The sequence below is a fragment of the Heliangelus exortis genome, chromosome 3 (assembly GCF_036169615.1).
Source record: "Heliangelus exortis chromosome 3, bHelExo1.hap1, whole genome shotgun sequence".
In the NCBI taxonomy this organism is placed as follows: Eukaryota; Metazoa; Chordata; class Aves; order Apodiformes; family Trochilidae; genus Heliangelus; species Heliangelus exortis.
This window is the reverse complement of record NC_092424.1, coordinates 81,028,429-81,043,517: the sequence shown is the minus strand read 5'-3', so window position 1 is coordinate 81,043,517 and position 15,089 is coordinate 81,028,429. Positions and strand designations below refer to the sequence as shown.

General features: G+C 38.0%; 1 protein-coding gene across 3 annotated transcripts in view; it reads right to left on the bottom strand.

The window, feature by feature from the left end:
• ME1 (malic enzyme 1) overlaps positions 1-15,089 on the bottom strand; it is a 158,146-nt gene that overhangs the window by 34,029 nt on the left and 109,028 nt on the right. For all 3 annotated transcript variants that reach the window (XR_011725359.1, XM_071741458.1, XM_071741459.1), the window contains exon 7: positions 3,134-3,243. Coding sequence is in view for 2 of the 3 variants with exons in the window: in XM_071741458.1 (XP_071597559.1) it covers positions 3,134-3,243 (110 nt within the window). In the remaining variant the exon portion in view is untranslated. The remainder of the gene's footprint in view (positions 1-3,133; positions 3,244-15,089) is intronic.

Genomic DNA, 15,089 nt, shown 5'->3' with positions numbered 1-15,089 from the left:
ATTTTGGAGATGAGCAAAGCTAGCAACCTAATCTATTTCAGGTGAATGCTGTGAAGCTTGGCATCCCAGTATTAATTAATATTACTACCATCAAGGAAATGATATTAAAAAAAAATCCCAATTTTGGAAAATGTTCTTCAATATTTAGAGACAACCAAATAAAAGTTTTTGTTCTGAGCCCAAGACTGTCACTGATTTTCACATCTAAAAATCATATCCTGTTTCAGAGAGGTGGGAAAAAAATAATAAAATAAAGCGGCGAGCTGAGTTGTGGTCAAAATAAAACCAAGCAAACATCCAAGAAAAAAAGTGAACATTTTCTTCCTAAAGCAACATTATTTCTATTGTGTTTGTTAAAAATATTTTGCAAATATAAATATGAAGAAATTATCATAATCACGGATGGAAAACATTCACTATCCATCCAAAAGCCAAGGTACTTTCTAGAATTATAAAATAAGAGTGATTTTATTATTCCAATACAGATTCATAGCAGTTGGTCAGAATCCTGTTAGCCCTTGTTACCAACTCCTTAAGTACAAAAAAGGGATGTAGAAAACATTACAAACCTTTTTCCAAAATAAAGGATGTGGCTATGCTATAGAAAAAACTGCTTCCAGGAATTCTTAAATATATCCATAGCTGGCCAATCTATAGGGGTTTTATAAGATCAGTGCTTTGGCAGACACTTTTTTTCCAAATGTTCTGCAATGGCCTCAGTTTGGAGCATGCTGAAACCCTGCAAAGAGCTGCAAGCTAACAGAAGGGAACTGCATTTATCCAAGTTGCTACTTGCAAATGGATATTCAGCTTGCCACATTTTCTTTATCTTTCAGAATGTCTGGCAGGAGTCAGGATCATATATTAGGTTTTTCAGATCTGAGGTACTTAAAGGTCCTCATTGCATTGCTAAGATATATAGGAATCCTTTGTCTGGCCATTTTATGGCATTGAAAAAAGCCTCAAGCCCTTCCACAAAACATATGAGAAATTTTCTTTCTATCCTTAAAGCAGCTTTAACTTGACAAATATTTGGAGTAGAAAGTCTATCATGTAAGCACTATCTTCAGAAGATGATGATGGATCAGATGTCACATTGTGTGACATCTTGTGTGACATTTGCTTTTACTGGCCAGCTTTACTTCTCTAGGGGCAGCAAATACAACTTGTGTACAGAGCAGGACACTTTTTCAGGCAGCCTGGAAAAAACCATGTTGTTTAGAAAATGAAAATCTCTAAGGATTGCTGAAGAAGTTAGCACCATCTATCCTCATTAAAGTTATCAGGTGAAAGGGTTTTTAGAGCTGTAATGGAAAGAGGGAGAAAAATATCACTGGATCTACATTTAGGCTGATATTCCACTGCCACAGGAAAGGGAAAGATTACATCCTATTAAAAAAAAATACTGAAGATATTTATGGGGCTCTGATGACAAATGTCAGAGATAAGAGCAGGCTAAATGCATCTGCTTTCACCTCTTGGAAGCTGTTCAAGCATTAGGGATGGAGATCACCCAAAAGTCACAGATATCGTCTATGAGAATATCAGAAGACCCACAAACACAAATCAGGTTGCAGAAACTGGAAAAATTAAAAGACTACACGTGGCTACAAAAGCCAAACAGACACTTTCCAAAAGCTCTGAACATGAAGACACCTCCTTCATGTGCATCAGAAAGAATGCAGTGGTTTCAAAAAAATGCATCTGAAATAATTGAAGACTCTCAGCTCAGTTCACCCATTTTTGGTACAATTTTGCTGAAAAGCTTCCCTTCCAGTTCACTGGAACTACATTCTAGTTGAGTCTCTTTCTGATATGGGGTGAGGACCTTTGTCCTTCAAGGTCCCTGTGGGACCTGGGTCTCTAAACAACTACAGAAACTCCCAGACACTGTTACATCTGCTGTATTGGATTGTTGTAGCCATGGCTACAATCAGACCCTACAGGGTAAGAAGCACCATGCTTCTTCCAAATGGAAATGATAACTTCATAATAGGTTTATTTCCCATCTGGGAGTTTGTCCTCTATAATCTATCTCAGATGCTTGAGTAGAACTCAGCCAGGCTTGTTCCATAAACAGTCCATGTGGCTAGGGCTAGCCAAATCCCTGGAGTCAGGAATACAAGGGCTGTTTGAATCCACCAGAATGCATTTAGTCCCCAAAATAAGACCTGTGTCCCAAGAATGACTCAAGAATGACTTCAGGAAAACTCAAGCTAATACTTGGGTTAAAGTGTCTCTGCAAACTGTTAAAAATAAAGACAGATGAACTCTCTTTTTTGATCCTGTCACTGCTGAGGACCCCCATCTACCCAAGGAAACATGAGGGGGTAAGAGGCAGCTGAGTGGCCAGGGTCCTCCTTGGGTCTCTTTCTCCAGCATTCCTTCTGACTTTAGTCTCTTTGCAAGGATAGGAGCCAATGCAGTTACTGCCCTAAAGAAAGTTATTTTCCAGTGCTCTTTTCCTGACAGGGAATAAGGCAACTCAAGCAGCAGCAGCATCTGCTTCAGTCCTGCTTGTCATTCTTCTTGGGAGGGAAGGGACAAGAAGTCTGTAGAGAGTGACCACTTGGGGAATTCCCCTTGCTGATGTTTCCCATCCTAGATCTTTTCCTTTTCCCAGCTGCTACAAATGACTCAGATGGGAAAGCAGAGTCTGAGGTTTAGTTTTCCTCTAAAACTGAAAGGCCTGAAACTGCAAAGGAAATCGGAAGGATATTTAACCGAGTTGTCAAATTAAGAACTGAAATAGTTTGACATTTATCAAGCAAGCTCTGTTGCATGGAGGAACAGGAGAGCAGTTGTCACTGCAGTGACAAAAAAACAGAGAAGCAGAGTTCAGAGCTGAGCTTTGACATTTGCCCAAAGATCTGAAATTAAGAGATCAACTATTAATAAATGCCCTGAAGAGAGAACATCTAAATAAAGCAAGAGGCATAAATGAGAGGGGAAAGGTTAAGAGCAAAGACAGCTCACAGAAACCCATGCTGAGGAAACTCAAGAGAAAACATGACCTGTTCTGAAGAGCAAGCATCATAGGAAAGCTGATACATTTTTTCCCTCTGGTACAACAAGGAAGACCCATTTTTTTTAGCTTGTAAGCATCACAAGAGTGAAGAAAAGAGTCTGTTACCTTGAATGTCATCATTGAAAGTGCAATACTTGTTACGGTACTTATGCAGGAGGCGGAATGCATTAGCATTAGCAAAATCCTCAAATTGAATCAGGCAGTTTATGCCATACCTAGAAAGACACAAACAAAAAAAGAAAGAAAAAAAAAAAAAAAAAAGAAAAGAAAAAATTGCGTTACATTAAAAATAAAAGGTAATTGTATATAAAAAGCTAGTAAAATTTGCAGTCAGATCTTGAATATAAGTATAATACGATTTACACACCTACTGATACGTTTCTGTAGTATTCTGTACCTTTACATTCATGGAAATAATCAAGGAGGCATAATTAGACTACTAATACACTTCTTTAATTTTGAAATGAAGAATAACTGATCAGGGTAAAGGCCTTAATTTCTCTGCAGACATCTCAGCAGAAGTCTTCACTGAGGAGTCAGAAAGTGTGCAAAAAGAATTGGTCCTGTTTTACATAGTAAAAAGGTAACACATTCAGAACATGGGATTTCATTTTATTGACATTCTGCATGCCAGCAGCATGACATCCCTTGGATTCTTTTATTATAAAATGTGTTGACCAGCAATGTGGTTAATCTAGAGAAATGCTAAACATGTGAGAACATTTTAAGGAAGGAAAGTGATAGCTGCAAATTAGAATTGAGTGGCACTTGGCTGGCATTCACTAAAATTCTGGGTATATGCAGAAATAAAATTGCCTACATTTCTTGCATCTGCTGTTTCACTGGGCTGTCAAAACTGATTTTCTGATATGAACACTAAATGCTTCTTAAATTGTGTGCTAAGTGTTGTCCATTTCAATGTTTTCTCATCCTTGTAGCTAATGAAACAATTCAAATTGACATTTCCTATGGTATTTTGCCATCTCTATATACTATTTTTTTAAAGTTTAGTATGTACACTCCTTGGAAACAATTTATTGTGTTGCCTTGCTGCCTTGGACCCACTGCATACCAAGGCTGCACTATGAACAGAGAGCAACCAAGAGAATTTTTCTAATATAGGCAGGTGCCTATGTTGACTTTTGCCTGTTAATAGGCAAAAGGCATCTCAAATACATCTAAAATTTTTCAAATAGAGGAATACAGGAGTAGTATTTCAAAAAATAAGGAAACTCCCTAGTCCTACCATTAGACTTGTATGTCAATAACTATCAAGTAAAAAAGTGCCATTAGGTGCCAATAAGGTAAACCTTAAAATGAAAGTTAATAGGCTAAATTAATATAAAATTTCTACTATGTATCCTCCAATCCTTAAATTCATTTCATAATAGTAATGTCTCTGGATTCCTTGCTTAGCATTCCCATTTTTTCTTAAAAAAAAAAAAAACAACAAAAATACCCCACTAAACCTCCGAAAAAAGCGAAGACATTTTTAGACTGAAACTAAATAAAAACTGAGTTCAAGCTCACAGCACAATGGCACACAAATGAAATAATCAATTCCAAACATAACTTGAATGATGCTAATCTCATAAGGGTAAAAAAACCCCCTAAACTATGAAAAGTTTAAAACAGTGTTAGTGCTAAAATTGTACAAATTTGGATCTAGAAATACAACGTAAGCATTATCCCACCCTAGAATAATATTACAAGAATTATTTTTTAAAAAGAAATATTCTAAACTTTAAAAAAAAAAAACCTAATGACAATTTGCACTGACTAAGGAACCCTTTCATTAAAATTTTAAAAAATACATATTTCATTAAGGTGTTGCTATGAAATTACCATGAGGGTATAAGAGGGCAAGATCTCAAAGGAGATCTTGTTTGAGATCTCCTGTTTGAGCAAAAGGAGATTTTTCCTTATGTGCTCCCAGCACAAAACCAAGAGAGAGTTAAGCAGCTCTTGCTTGGTCCAAAAAAGCAATCTATACATATACTGAATAGTTCAGTATAAATAATCTAGTCTAGCGTTAATCAAATTTTTCTTTTTGGCAACCACATTAAGCAAAGCCATCATTATAAAAGAAAAAAAAAAACATTAAAAAATTGTCCTAAAAAGGACAAAAAAATCCTGTGACTAAATTAGTTTCCATGGAAATCACATATTTACAGCCATATTAAAATTAGCCAAAACTGGGATTCCACAAACAGGAATGGTAATATCTCTGCTGAAAATAAATATATCTTCAGCTTTGATGGAAAAACCTGGACTATTTCAGCAGCACAACAACAGACAAGAGGCAATTAAGAGAGAATTTGGTGAGTCAGTAATTCAGTACAGTAAACCACAAATGGGTTAAAATAAGAAACTGGAGATACTTTTCAGTAAGTGATTTAAGTTTCTAACCTGATTCAGTATCTGACATGAATGTCAGTGATTCCATAAGGGTCCAGGAGCTGACAGCTGGATAATAACATTAAACTAATGAGATTAACATCCTGGAATCCTGGAGCTTGGTTAGAAGTGTTTCTTGGATGTCGTTAAGCCAATGTATGTTTCTTTATTTTACCACATATAACATTCCATTTTCTCATCTGCATTTGATTTCTCTCCATTTTCTTATCCATTGCTTTTTCAGACAGGGATGAAAACTCCCTGTGAATTACATTAAGTGTCCCTATAGAAAACACTCATCCTACACTGGGCACACTGTCCTTAGTAAATCACTGAGCAAGATATCATAGCTGTTTAATTAAAATGGAAAAAAAAAGCAAGCAGTCTAATTCTGGGCCTCTCTTGGTATGATAGCAGAAAAATTTATAAGCAGCATCCTTATTTGTTTGAAGTGTTAAACATGATACCCAGGATAAAAACCTGAGACTTCAGTGCTGCCCATCACCAGTAGGCACCTCAAAAGATTCATGAAATTAAGAGGTCTATGTGCTCAAAAAAGTTCACTCAAACCCAGGCATTGGGTTCCCATGATAGACAAGAAAAGCACACAGTGTTTCTCTGCTTAGAGCATTCCCATTCTCAAAAACTAACAGATGAGATGTACAATTGTGGGACTATAAAAATAATTAATCCCTGGCACTCCAGAAAATCCCCTTGCAATAATGAATTGCCTACAAAGGTGCCACGTGGTTCTGGAAGCAGTGACCATATCAAAACAGCCATCAATTCTTTTATCATATCTGCATTTTACTATCCCCATCACTTACTGCAGAAAGTTGAGCCAAAACCCTAAACTCATGTAAATGGTTTAGTTACACTTTCCTTCTTGTATCACTTCTTCTATCTTCCACCCCTATTGCACTCTGAGGGATGGTTTTGGGTTGCGTTTTCTCCACTATAAGGTGAAACTGTTTGACTCAGCCCTCATAAAAGCAGAGCCTGTCATCTCTGTTTGCACTTCATACCCTATTGGCATCACAAATTTTCAGTTTGGAACTCCACCTCTTCATAGGTGGATATTGCAGACAAGTGATTTCTGGATGAGAAAGGAACCAAGCATTTTATTTCCTGCCCATGTGCAGTCATCACATCCCGTTGGGCCTTCCAAACCACTCAAATTCCAGCAGCTCTGGGGCTACTAAAGTTATCTTTCAAACATTATGGAAAGAGAAAAGAAAATGTACAGCTATCCTAAAATGTGACAGTCTTAACATCTATCATCAATATTTTATATAGAAACTTCACAGATTGACTTCACTGAGTATCCTTAGATGACATGGTGTGACTGATCAGGTAGGTCCAGAAGCAAGGTACTGAGATATTTCTCTATATTTTTAAAATTAGTGGACTACACACTGTTAGAGTGTGAAATAAGGGTGTTAACCTTCATACAGCTTATCTAAGTAGATTAACTCGATCATCACATACCTAAGACAATTTCACCTTCCTATTTGAAATTTTAAAATATACACATTTCAAACGTAACTTAAAATCCTTTTAATTTGAACACATCATGAACAATAGAAGCAAGCAGACATTGTATGCAGTTACCATGCTGCAGACAGGAGTCAAGTACAACATCCCTTGACTTACTGCTTGCCCAAAACAAAAACAATATTTCCCCAGCTATCACTGCTCTTTACCCAAGGATACAGAGGGGATAACCAGGGAAATGGAGAAGCATGTAACTAACATCCATGTTCATACTGAAAGGTGGTACAAACAGGCAGAGGAGAGAATTTACCCAGTGGCCATCAACTGTATTAACCAGAACACTTGGAGAAATGACGGACTTAACCCTAGACTATCAAAATTAAGAAACTAAATTAAAATTTCTCCACACTATGGAACCATAACAAATGCCCTGGTGGATTCTTGCTCTGGAAAACACTGCTCTGATAGCCATAGCTTGGCTTGAGTAGCCTGGCTAGGATTCCTGGACTCCTGCAGGTAAGTGTTTTGTAGCTGTGAATTCCTCTCTTCTGACTCTTTGGGTTGTGTCACTGAGGCAGCTTTTTAAACATACATAAATTGTGCCTAAAAAGTGACAATCCAGATCACTGTCCCACCTTCTAAACCCTGTTTTTTTCACCCATGTCTTTTTGTGGACTTGGATCTTAGTCTTCTGCTTCAAGTCATACAAGCAGTCTGAACTAAGGTCCAACTGGACTGAAGTTCAAAGCCATAATTCCTGTTCTATTATGGACAGAAAACATAGACAAGAGTGGTGGCAAGCATGCAGCATCAGATTTTTCATCAAGTATAGGAGGCAAACACTGTACTAAGGGTTTAAAAGAACTGTCCCACTGAATAATCTGTAGCTGCCAGAAAAGACTGCTTCTAATACTTCTCTCAATTTACAACATATTTGGTGTGACAGTCTTAGCTTAGTTTTTCCCATTTATAAATAAAACCACATCCAGCTGTCCATGACAACAATGTTAATCTTTCAAATCATTCAGAAGATCCTATCTTTATGCAACAGGCTGGGGAAAAATGTCCACAGCTTTTTAACCAACCCAAATAAACAGCACTAGCATTTTGGCAACTTAAGGCTCCTAAGAATCTCAAGAAGGGAAAACCCTCAAGAATCCAGTGGGAGCTATAAAAATTTGGGCATCATTTTGAATTCAAACCATATGATCAGTAAAATCCACGCTTATTTCTACAACTAAGAAATTTTTCAGGAAATATATTTGGATCATTTGTTCTTACTGCCAGCCATTGTTTTGGAAAACTTCCTAGCAGAACAAGTGGCTGCTTTTTAGGTTTTTAGAACTTCCAAAATCCTATTTGACTGTTTTCTTTGTTCATATGGGCCTGGAACTGAAAAAGAGAAACCACCAGCAATGGTGGCTGCCAACCATTCCTAAGAAGGAGCAAAACCAAAAGGACAGCAGCACTGGCATTTTCTCTCTTGCCTCATGCATCATGCAGCCACTCCTCCAGCCAGGACCATTTATAGTGCACTAAGATGATGTGGAAATCATCTCCCTGCTCACTCCAAATATCGTAAGCTTGTTCATTTCCATATATCCCGTTGCTCAGAACAGATTTAAAGCACTGCTATAGACTCTTTTGTGTGCCAGGGCTTTCAGGAATGGATGCCTTCCCACCTTCTTTCCTTGACAGCTCTTATGGCCTGGATGCCTTCTCTTCCTGCTCTCCCCAAGCCATCTTTAACTTCATTTCATAAAGCAACTAATTTGCTGCAATGAGGTCATCCATCCATCCATCCATTCATCCTAGCACCTCTTCCACTACAATTTTAACCTGCTGGCTAAATTCAACCAAATTTGACTGAGAAGGATAGAGTTTTCCACAATAAATGCTATATATGGGGTTTGTGGAAAAAGGTGGCCAAGACAAGAAACCCTCTAGCAAGCATTGCAGCCTCTCTACAGCAGATGTCACTGCTGATGATGCTGATGATGTCAAACAGCCTGATATGCTACAGCTGCACAGGACAGAAATCTCTCCAAGGTGTACTCAGCTCTAGCCAATGCTATAATGCAAATACCTTCCAAGAGGTATCCCTAAATTACAGATAAATTTCTCTCTCTGTCCTGAATTGGACCAGCAAGTCAGAGACAGGACATTCTTCTCAGGAAGAGATTTTCTAAAGAACGTAAAAGAAACTGTCAGCATCTCTGCTTTCCACATGAATTACCCTTTTTTTTTTTGTCCCCCTGGAGGCAGTCATTGCTTTTATTTTATCTACAGAAAGCATTTACTTTCTTAGGTGTACTTTTCATGGCTATTTTCTCTTTCCAAACTAATCTGTGCCCCAGTGAGCTCAGAACAAACACAAACCAGGCATTGGGATAGGGGCGACAGCAGCACGTAGCACCCACCCTAGTCCCGGTAGCAGACCCTTGCTTCATTCAGCTTCTTCTTAAGGATATATAATTCTGGAAAAACTTTCCATGATTCTGTTCCCTGGCACAGCCACAGTGCCACAGTGTCTGCAGTGCAGCCCTGCTTTGCACCACAACTTCTAACACTCCTCTGCTTGCCCCTTCCCTCCCCAGAACAGCTTTGGTGTTCATCTCCATGGGCTTCCTAACCCAGGAGTGGTGAGGAGAATAGGTTAGAGATGGCTTGTAATGTCTCCACTGTTTTATCCCCAGCCAATATATGTGGACTTTGTAAGCCTTGGGAACAGGATGGATTAGGAAAAGAGCAGTGCTGAATTAGGAAGGTCTTGTGATTGGTGGTCCTAGTAGCTGCTGCTCATAAGCAAAGAAGCAAAACCAGATTTTCCATCCACAGTCAGGCACTGTTTACATAAAGGGCTTCTCTTGAGCAAAAAGGTAATTAAATTGAAAGCTTTTGTGGTATGCTGACATAAACAGTTCCTACAACAAGAAGACTCAGTTCTTGACATCCACAGAGATCAACCATGAGCCCCAGCAGAATAGATCACTGCCATAAAAGCCAGCACAAAAACTTCCACAAAGGCAGAGTTATGTAGGCTTGGCTAATGTCCAGTTTAAGTCTGAACAGGAAGAAAACTACATTATAAACAAACAAACAAAACCACCAAAACAAAAAATTCCATGTGGATTTGAAAGGAACAGCATTTTGAAGTACTATGATTTTTTCTCAGGAATTTGTATTGGTTCACTTGTTACCTGATGCTGACCCCACCTAAGTCAAAAATAAAACTTCAGGAGCCTGTAAATGTAATACTACCTCTCCCAGCTATTCTACTGCTTTTTCCAATGTTACCACTTAGCTGCTTTTACTGTGACTTAGACCAAAGAACAATATCAAATTACCTCCAGTTTTATATTCACTTAAAAGAGATGAATGCAGATTTGAGACAGATGACCTTTTTTTTTTTTTTTTCCAGCCTCTTCAGTTCTTCTTTAGAGGTTTGGCACTGGGACACTTTTGGCTGAGGGAGGGGAGGGTACTAAACAGATGGATTGATTGGTCAAGTGTCTGAGCAGGCTAAACCAGAAAAACAGACAATCAAGAAAGAAATCCACCTCAGCTGGAAACAGTGAGCAGCTTTATTCCTCATGAATCTTGAGTTGTGGCTAAAGGTTTGTGTCACATCCTGCCCTCCCAAAATACAGAATGGTCCTCATTAAGGCCTTCAAGCTTACTTTTTTAATTTTAATTAAATGGCTTTACTCTAAACCAAAAGAGAACTGTCAGATTAAAAAAAAAAAACAACCCAAACCACATATAAAATACATTACAGTATATGATGTCACCCTGCACAGCTTAAATAGTTTGAATCTTGTTTCATATGGGTGTTTCCTTGTCACTTCACGACTTCAATCTAAACATTTTAAAGAAAGTCAGTGATTATTGCCAAGAAAAGTATCAGAAAGCCAAGGTTCTGAGGTTCCCCTTGTGTTGATAGACACCTGCACATCTTACACACAAGATTTTCACGTTCTAAATTTTAACAAAATTAATCAGAAAGTAGTAAGTTCAGAAGCACTTGAACAGTGCTGAACAACAGCATAGGCCCATCACAGGGCAGTCCTCTACAGATCTTCTAGGGTGAAAAATACTGTAATACATCTCACTACTCATAATTATTGTGATTAGTAGGACCATCTGTGCCAAGAAGCCTGGATTCCTAAATCTGGACATGAAATGTTTCTCTGGGCAAGCTCTCAGATTTCTGTATTAAAATGAGAGCTGCACTTGGAAAAGGTAAAGGTTCCCATTTGGCTACACAAACTAGATTTGCATTGACTGTGTGTGCTTTAAGGTAGATTTTTGCTTAATCAGGATACATCTTATTTTCTTGACAGTGAACGTTCATATATTCACTGCACAGAGATTAATTTTGCTCACTTTCCAAAAAAAAAAAAGGGGGGGGGGACTTGTCACAAAAATAAACTTGACTTATCAACAAAAATAAAAAGAGATCTTTGGCTGATAACTCTACACCAGAAAGTTTCATAATAATTTTTCCATTCTATTTATTTAACTGCATCTGATAGCATTTAAAAATCCTGCTTCAAAAAGAGCTGATTTATTAAGGTATTTACTTAAACACATGAGAATTCCAGCTTGGGTCAACAGGGTTTTTCCTCTGCTTGAACTAAAGATCATGCATTGATGCCTTACTGAATCAGGCCTGGGTGATTTACAGCAAATGCAAAGACTTTTTGGAAAAAAATAGTGCATCTTTTGCCAGATGCTAAAGATTGCTGAGTGGCTTTAGGAGGTTTGAACAAGATGCCTGCATTTACTTACATTTTTTATTATATTTGTATGAGTTTATGGATATTCTCCCTAAAATAAACAATACAGTTGGATAGCCAAATTAGCACAATGCCTGGGGCAGCACATCTGCTCTTTCCCCCTGCTACTTTAGGTATAATGAACAGATGGAAATCTCACTTCCACTACTGACAGCCTTCACCTTTACTGTTAAAAGGCAAAGAATGACCTTTCAGAAATGTCAAAGGGAGACTGGTAACTGGAACACCTCATGTATTTCTGACAGACTGAATACACCCCAAAATCTTTGTACTGTTTGATCACTTATGAAACACACCTCTCCCTCCCCAAATTCTCCATCGTGTTTTTATGGCATTAAAATATCTTATGTACTTGCAAAACAAATAACACCTGAAAAAAGTGTAGGCTAGAGCAAAGAAATGGAGAATGTAAAATTCAGGAAAAGAAGGAGGTTACTATTTGCAAAGAATTATTTAGACATTTAGAATTATTCTGGCTTGAGGAACTGTGAATATTACAATGGAATATCACAGAATGATTGAGGCTGACAGGCACCTCTGGAGATCATCTCATCCACCCTCCTACTAAAGCAGGCTGTACAGAACCACATCCAGACAGCTTTTGGATACTTTAAGGGATGGAGACTCCACAACCTCTCAGGGCAACCTGTGCCAATGCTAGGTCATCCTCACAGTACAAAGTTTTTTCTTTAAACTTCTCTTACATTTAAGTAGATTTTTTTTCTGTCTATTTTCTCTTGCCCTATCACTGGGAATCCCGTCTGAACTGCCTGGCTCTGTCCTCTTTACACACTCCTTTCTAATATTTGTACACACTGATGAGACCCTCTGAGATGCTGCTTCTTTTCTAGGCTAAACTGCCCCAGCTCTCAGTTTCTCCTCACAGGAGAGATGCTCCAGTCCATCACCTCAGTGGTCCTTCACGTGTCACTTTTCAATATGTCACTCTTGTATCAGAGAGGTAAGAACTGGGCATAGCACTCCAGATAACAAAATCTAACTAACCATATAATCTGTAGAACATTAATTATTTGACATAATATAAAGACCTAATGTTTCTCCAGTTAATTAAGACAACTTTTGCAGTGTGACAAATAGTTTATATGCATATAATCAGACTTAATGACAACAAGCATAAGACAGAATAGTATTTGGTTAGTTTTTCAGTGCCAAACCCACTTCCATTTACATTTCTGTGTTTAGAACAAGATCTAGGGATCTGGGACTTCAAGAAGGATTATTTGAGAAGCCATTTGGGATCAGATACCCTCATGGGACTTGAAAGCAAGGAAACTGGTTCTTTAAGTCTCTCTTATCTCCCCAAGACTGGAAGAAAGTAGGTTGCAAGAGAATTTTTGTTTTTGCAGAGTTTACAATTTCTGATTTTATTTTCAAGTTTCTATTCAAAACCATGAAAAATTTCAGCCTGCCTTGGACATATCAGAGTGTTTTTTCCAAAATAGCTCTCAGCATTAACAATCACCATTTACCCATGTGAAAATTATTCTACTCTCCTGACTGGATATCATGATATATTCCTTAATTCAATACTTATTTACCTTAAGCAGTTCTTGGGAGGAAGGGAGGCATATAGCAGAAATTTATCTCAAACACCCGGGAAGGAAAACTGGAAGCTCTGAGTGTCCCAGCAAGCACTTAATTCTGCAATATGTCTCACCCCAGCCATTGGTAGCAAAAATATTCTAGCAATAGTAATTTATGCTAGAAACTGGTTTTAATATGCAGCCATTTCAAAGCTGGGGAAGTAAAAAGAAAACTCAAAATTAATTTGGAATCACTTCCTTCAAACCCAACACTGATGACTCATGAAAGGAGGCTCAGGCACATGGAATAATTTTCATAGATGGGTAAATGCATGGTTTGAGATCAAAGTGACGTTTCTGTAGGAGAAGGAGGACAAGGGTTGGAAGGAAGTGCCACATCTCATCTTGAGCACCTTAGGAGAGAATCACATCTTATGCTTGGGGATATACCACAGTCTTAGAGACTCTGGAACAAATGCCCTTCCAACTATACACAGGGGGAGAAAATCAGCAGTATCTTCAGATGCTAGTTCTGGTTTGGACAGAAAAATGACAGCCAGGTCTCTTGTGATACACTTCCCTTCCAAAGTCAGTCTACAGGTTGCCTGCTTAATAAAATACCTTCTCAGAGCCTTGCAAAGAGGAGCAACCTCATTTTCCAGCATTACTGGAAAGAGGAGATGCTGAAGCACAAAATCTCAGGAAACTTTAAAAAAATCCATGGCTGTGTTTTAACATCAGTGTTTTAACACCAGTAAACAGGTCAGTAAAAAAGACTATAGCCAGGAAACATGGGATTCAAGGTTTCATAAAAAACCCAGTAATTTGTATGTCCTGGACCACACTGAGCTTTCTGACCTAAAAGAGGAAAGAAGGATGACCTATTCCAGGCAAGTGCTCAGTTCTACTTTGACTCAATGAAGAAAGAGAGAAGCCTGGAACATCTGCTGTGTTGTTACCAAGACAGTTTATGGGGTTTATGCCCAGCACTGCATTAGAAAAAAGCTTGCTCAGAGAAAATCTGTTTCATTTTTTACTTCTGTGATTTGAAAAATTCTTTATAATCATTCTAATATGATGCAGTTTCTGACACTATCCTGGTCAGAGATTTTTTTACATATGAATAAATAATACTGATATTTACAATGGCCTGAAGTCAGTTTCACAGTCCTTAGGGATGGCATTACTGCAGAAAATATTAGATCAATGTTGTACAACTCTTCTGCAGTCTTATCTTATGATCAGGCCAAAAGGGCATCCAGCTTCCAATTTCTCTTTTGACTCTTTTTCAAGATCAACATCTGTAATGGGCTCTAGGTTCTTCTGCAATGTATCTTAAGTATTTAATCATTTGTCCATTCCACTGTGTTTGCATTTTAAGATCCTTCAGGCAATTAAACTGTACAAGTCTCTGCTCTCCGTTACATACAATCGAGTTGTCATGCCAAGACAGCTTCAGGGGCAACAAAATAAAAAGAGGATAGAGAAGAAGAAGAAAGATGTAGCAGCATTTATCCCTCCAGTGAGCCCTATAGGAATTAATGCTTAGTCAGTGTTATTAAATATTTATAATAACAAAAGCATAGGAAAAAAATTTTTGCTGATGGAGTTTATACATGACTCAAAGATTGTGGTTCTCATAATTTATGAAACAGAGGGCTCTGTTCTAACCGGGGAAATATATTTATTCAGTGTGGCCAAATGTAAATTTATAAAGGACCAAAAGTGAAGAACTCTCTTGCAGAAAGATATTTTTCAAAGAAAGCTGTACCACTGCATGTACCACTGCATATACCACTGCTCAGCAGATAGCACAGACAAACTGGG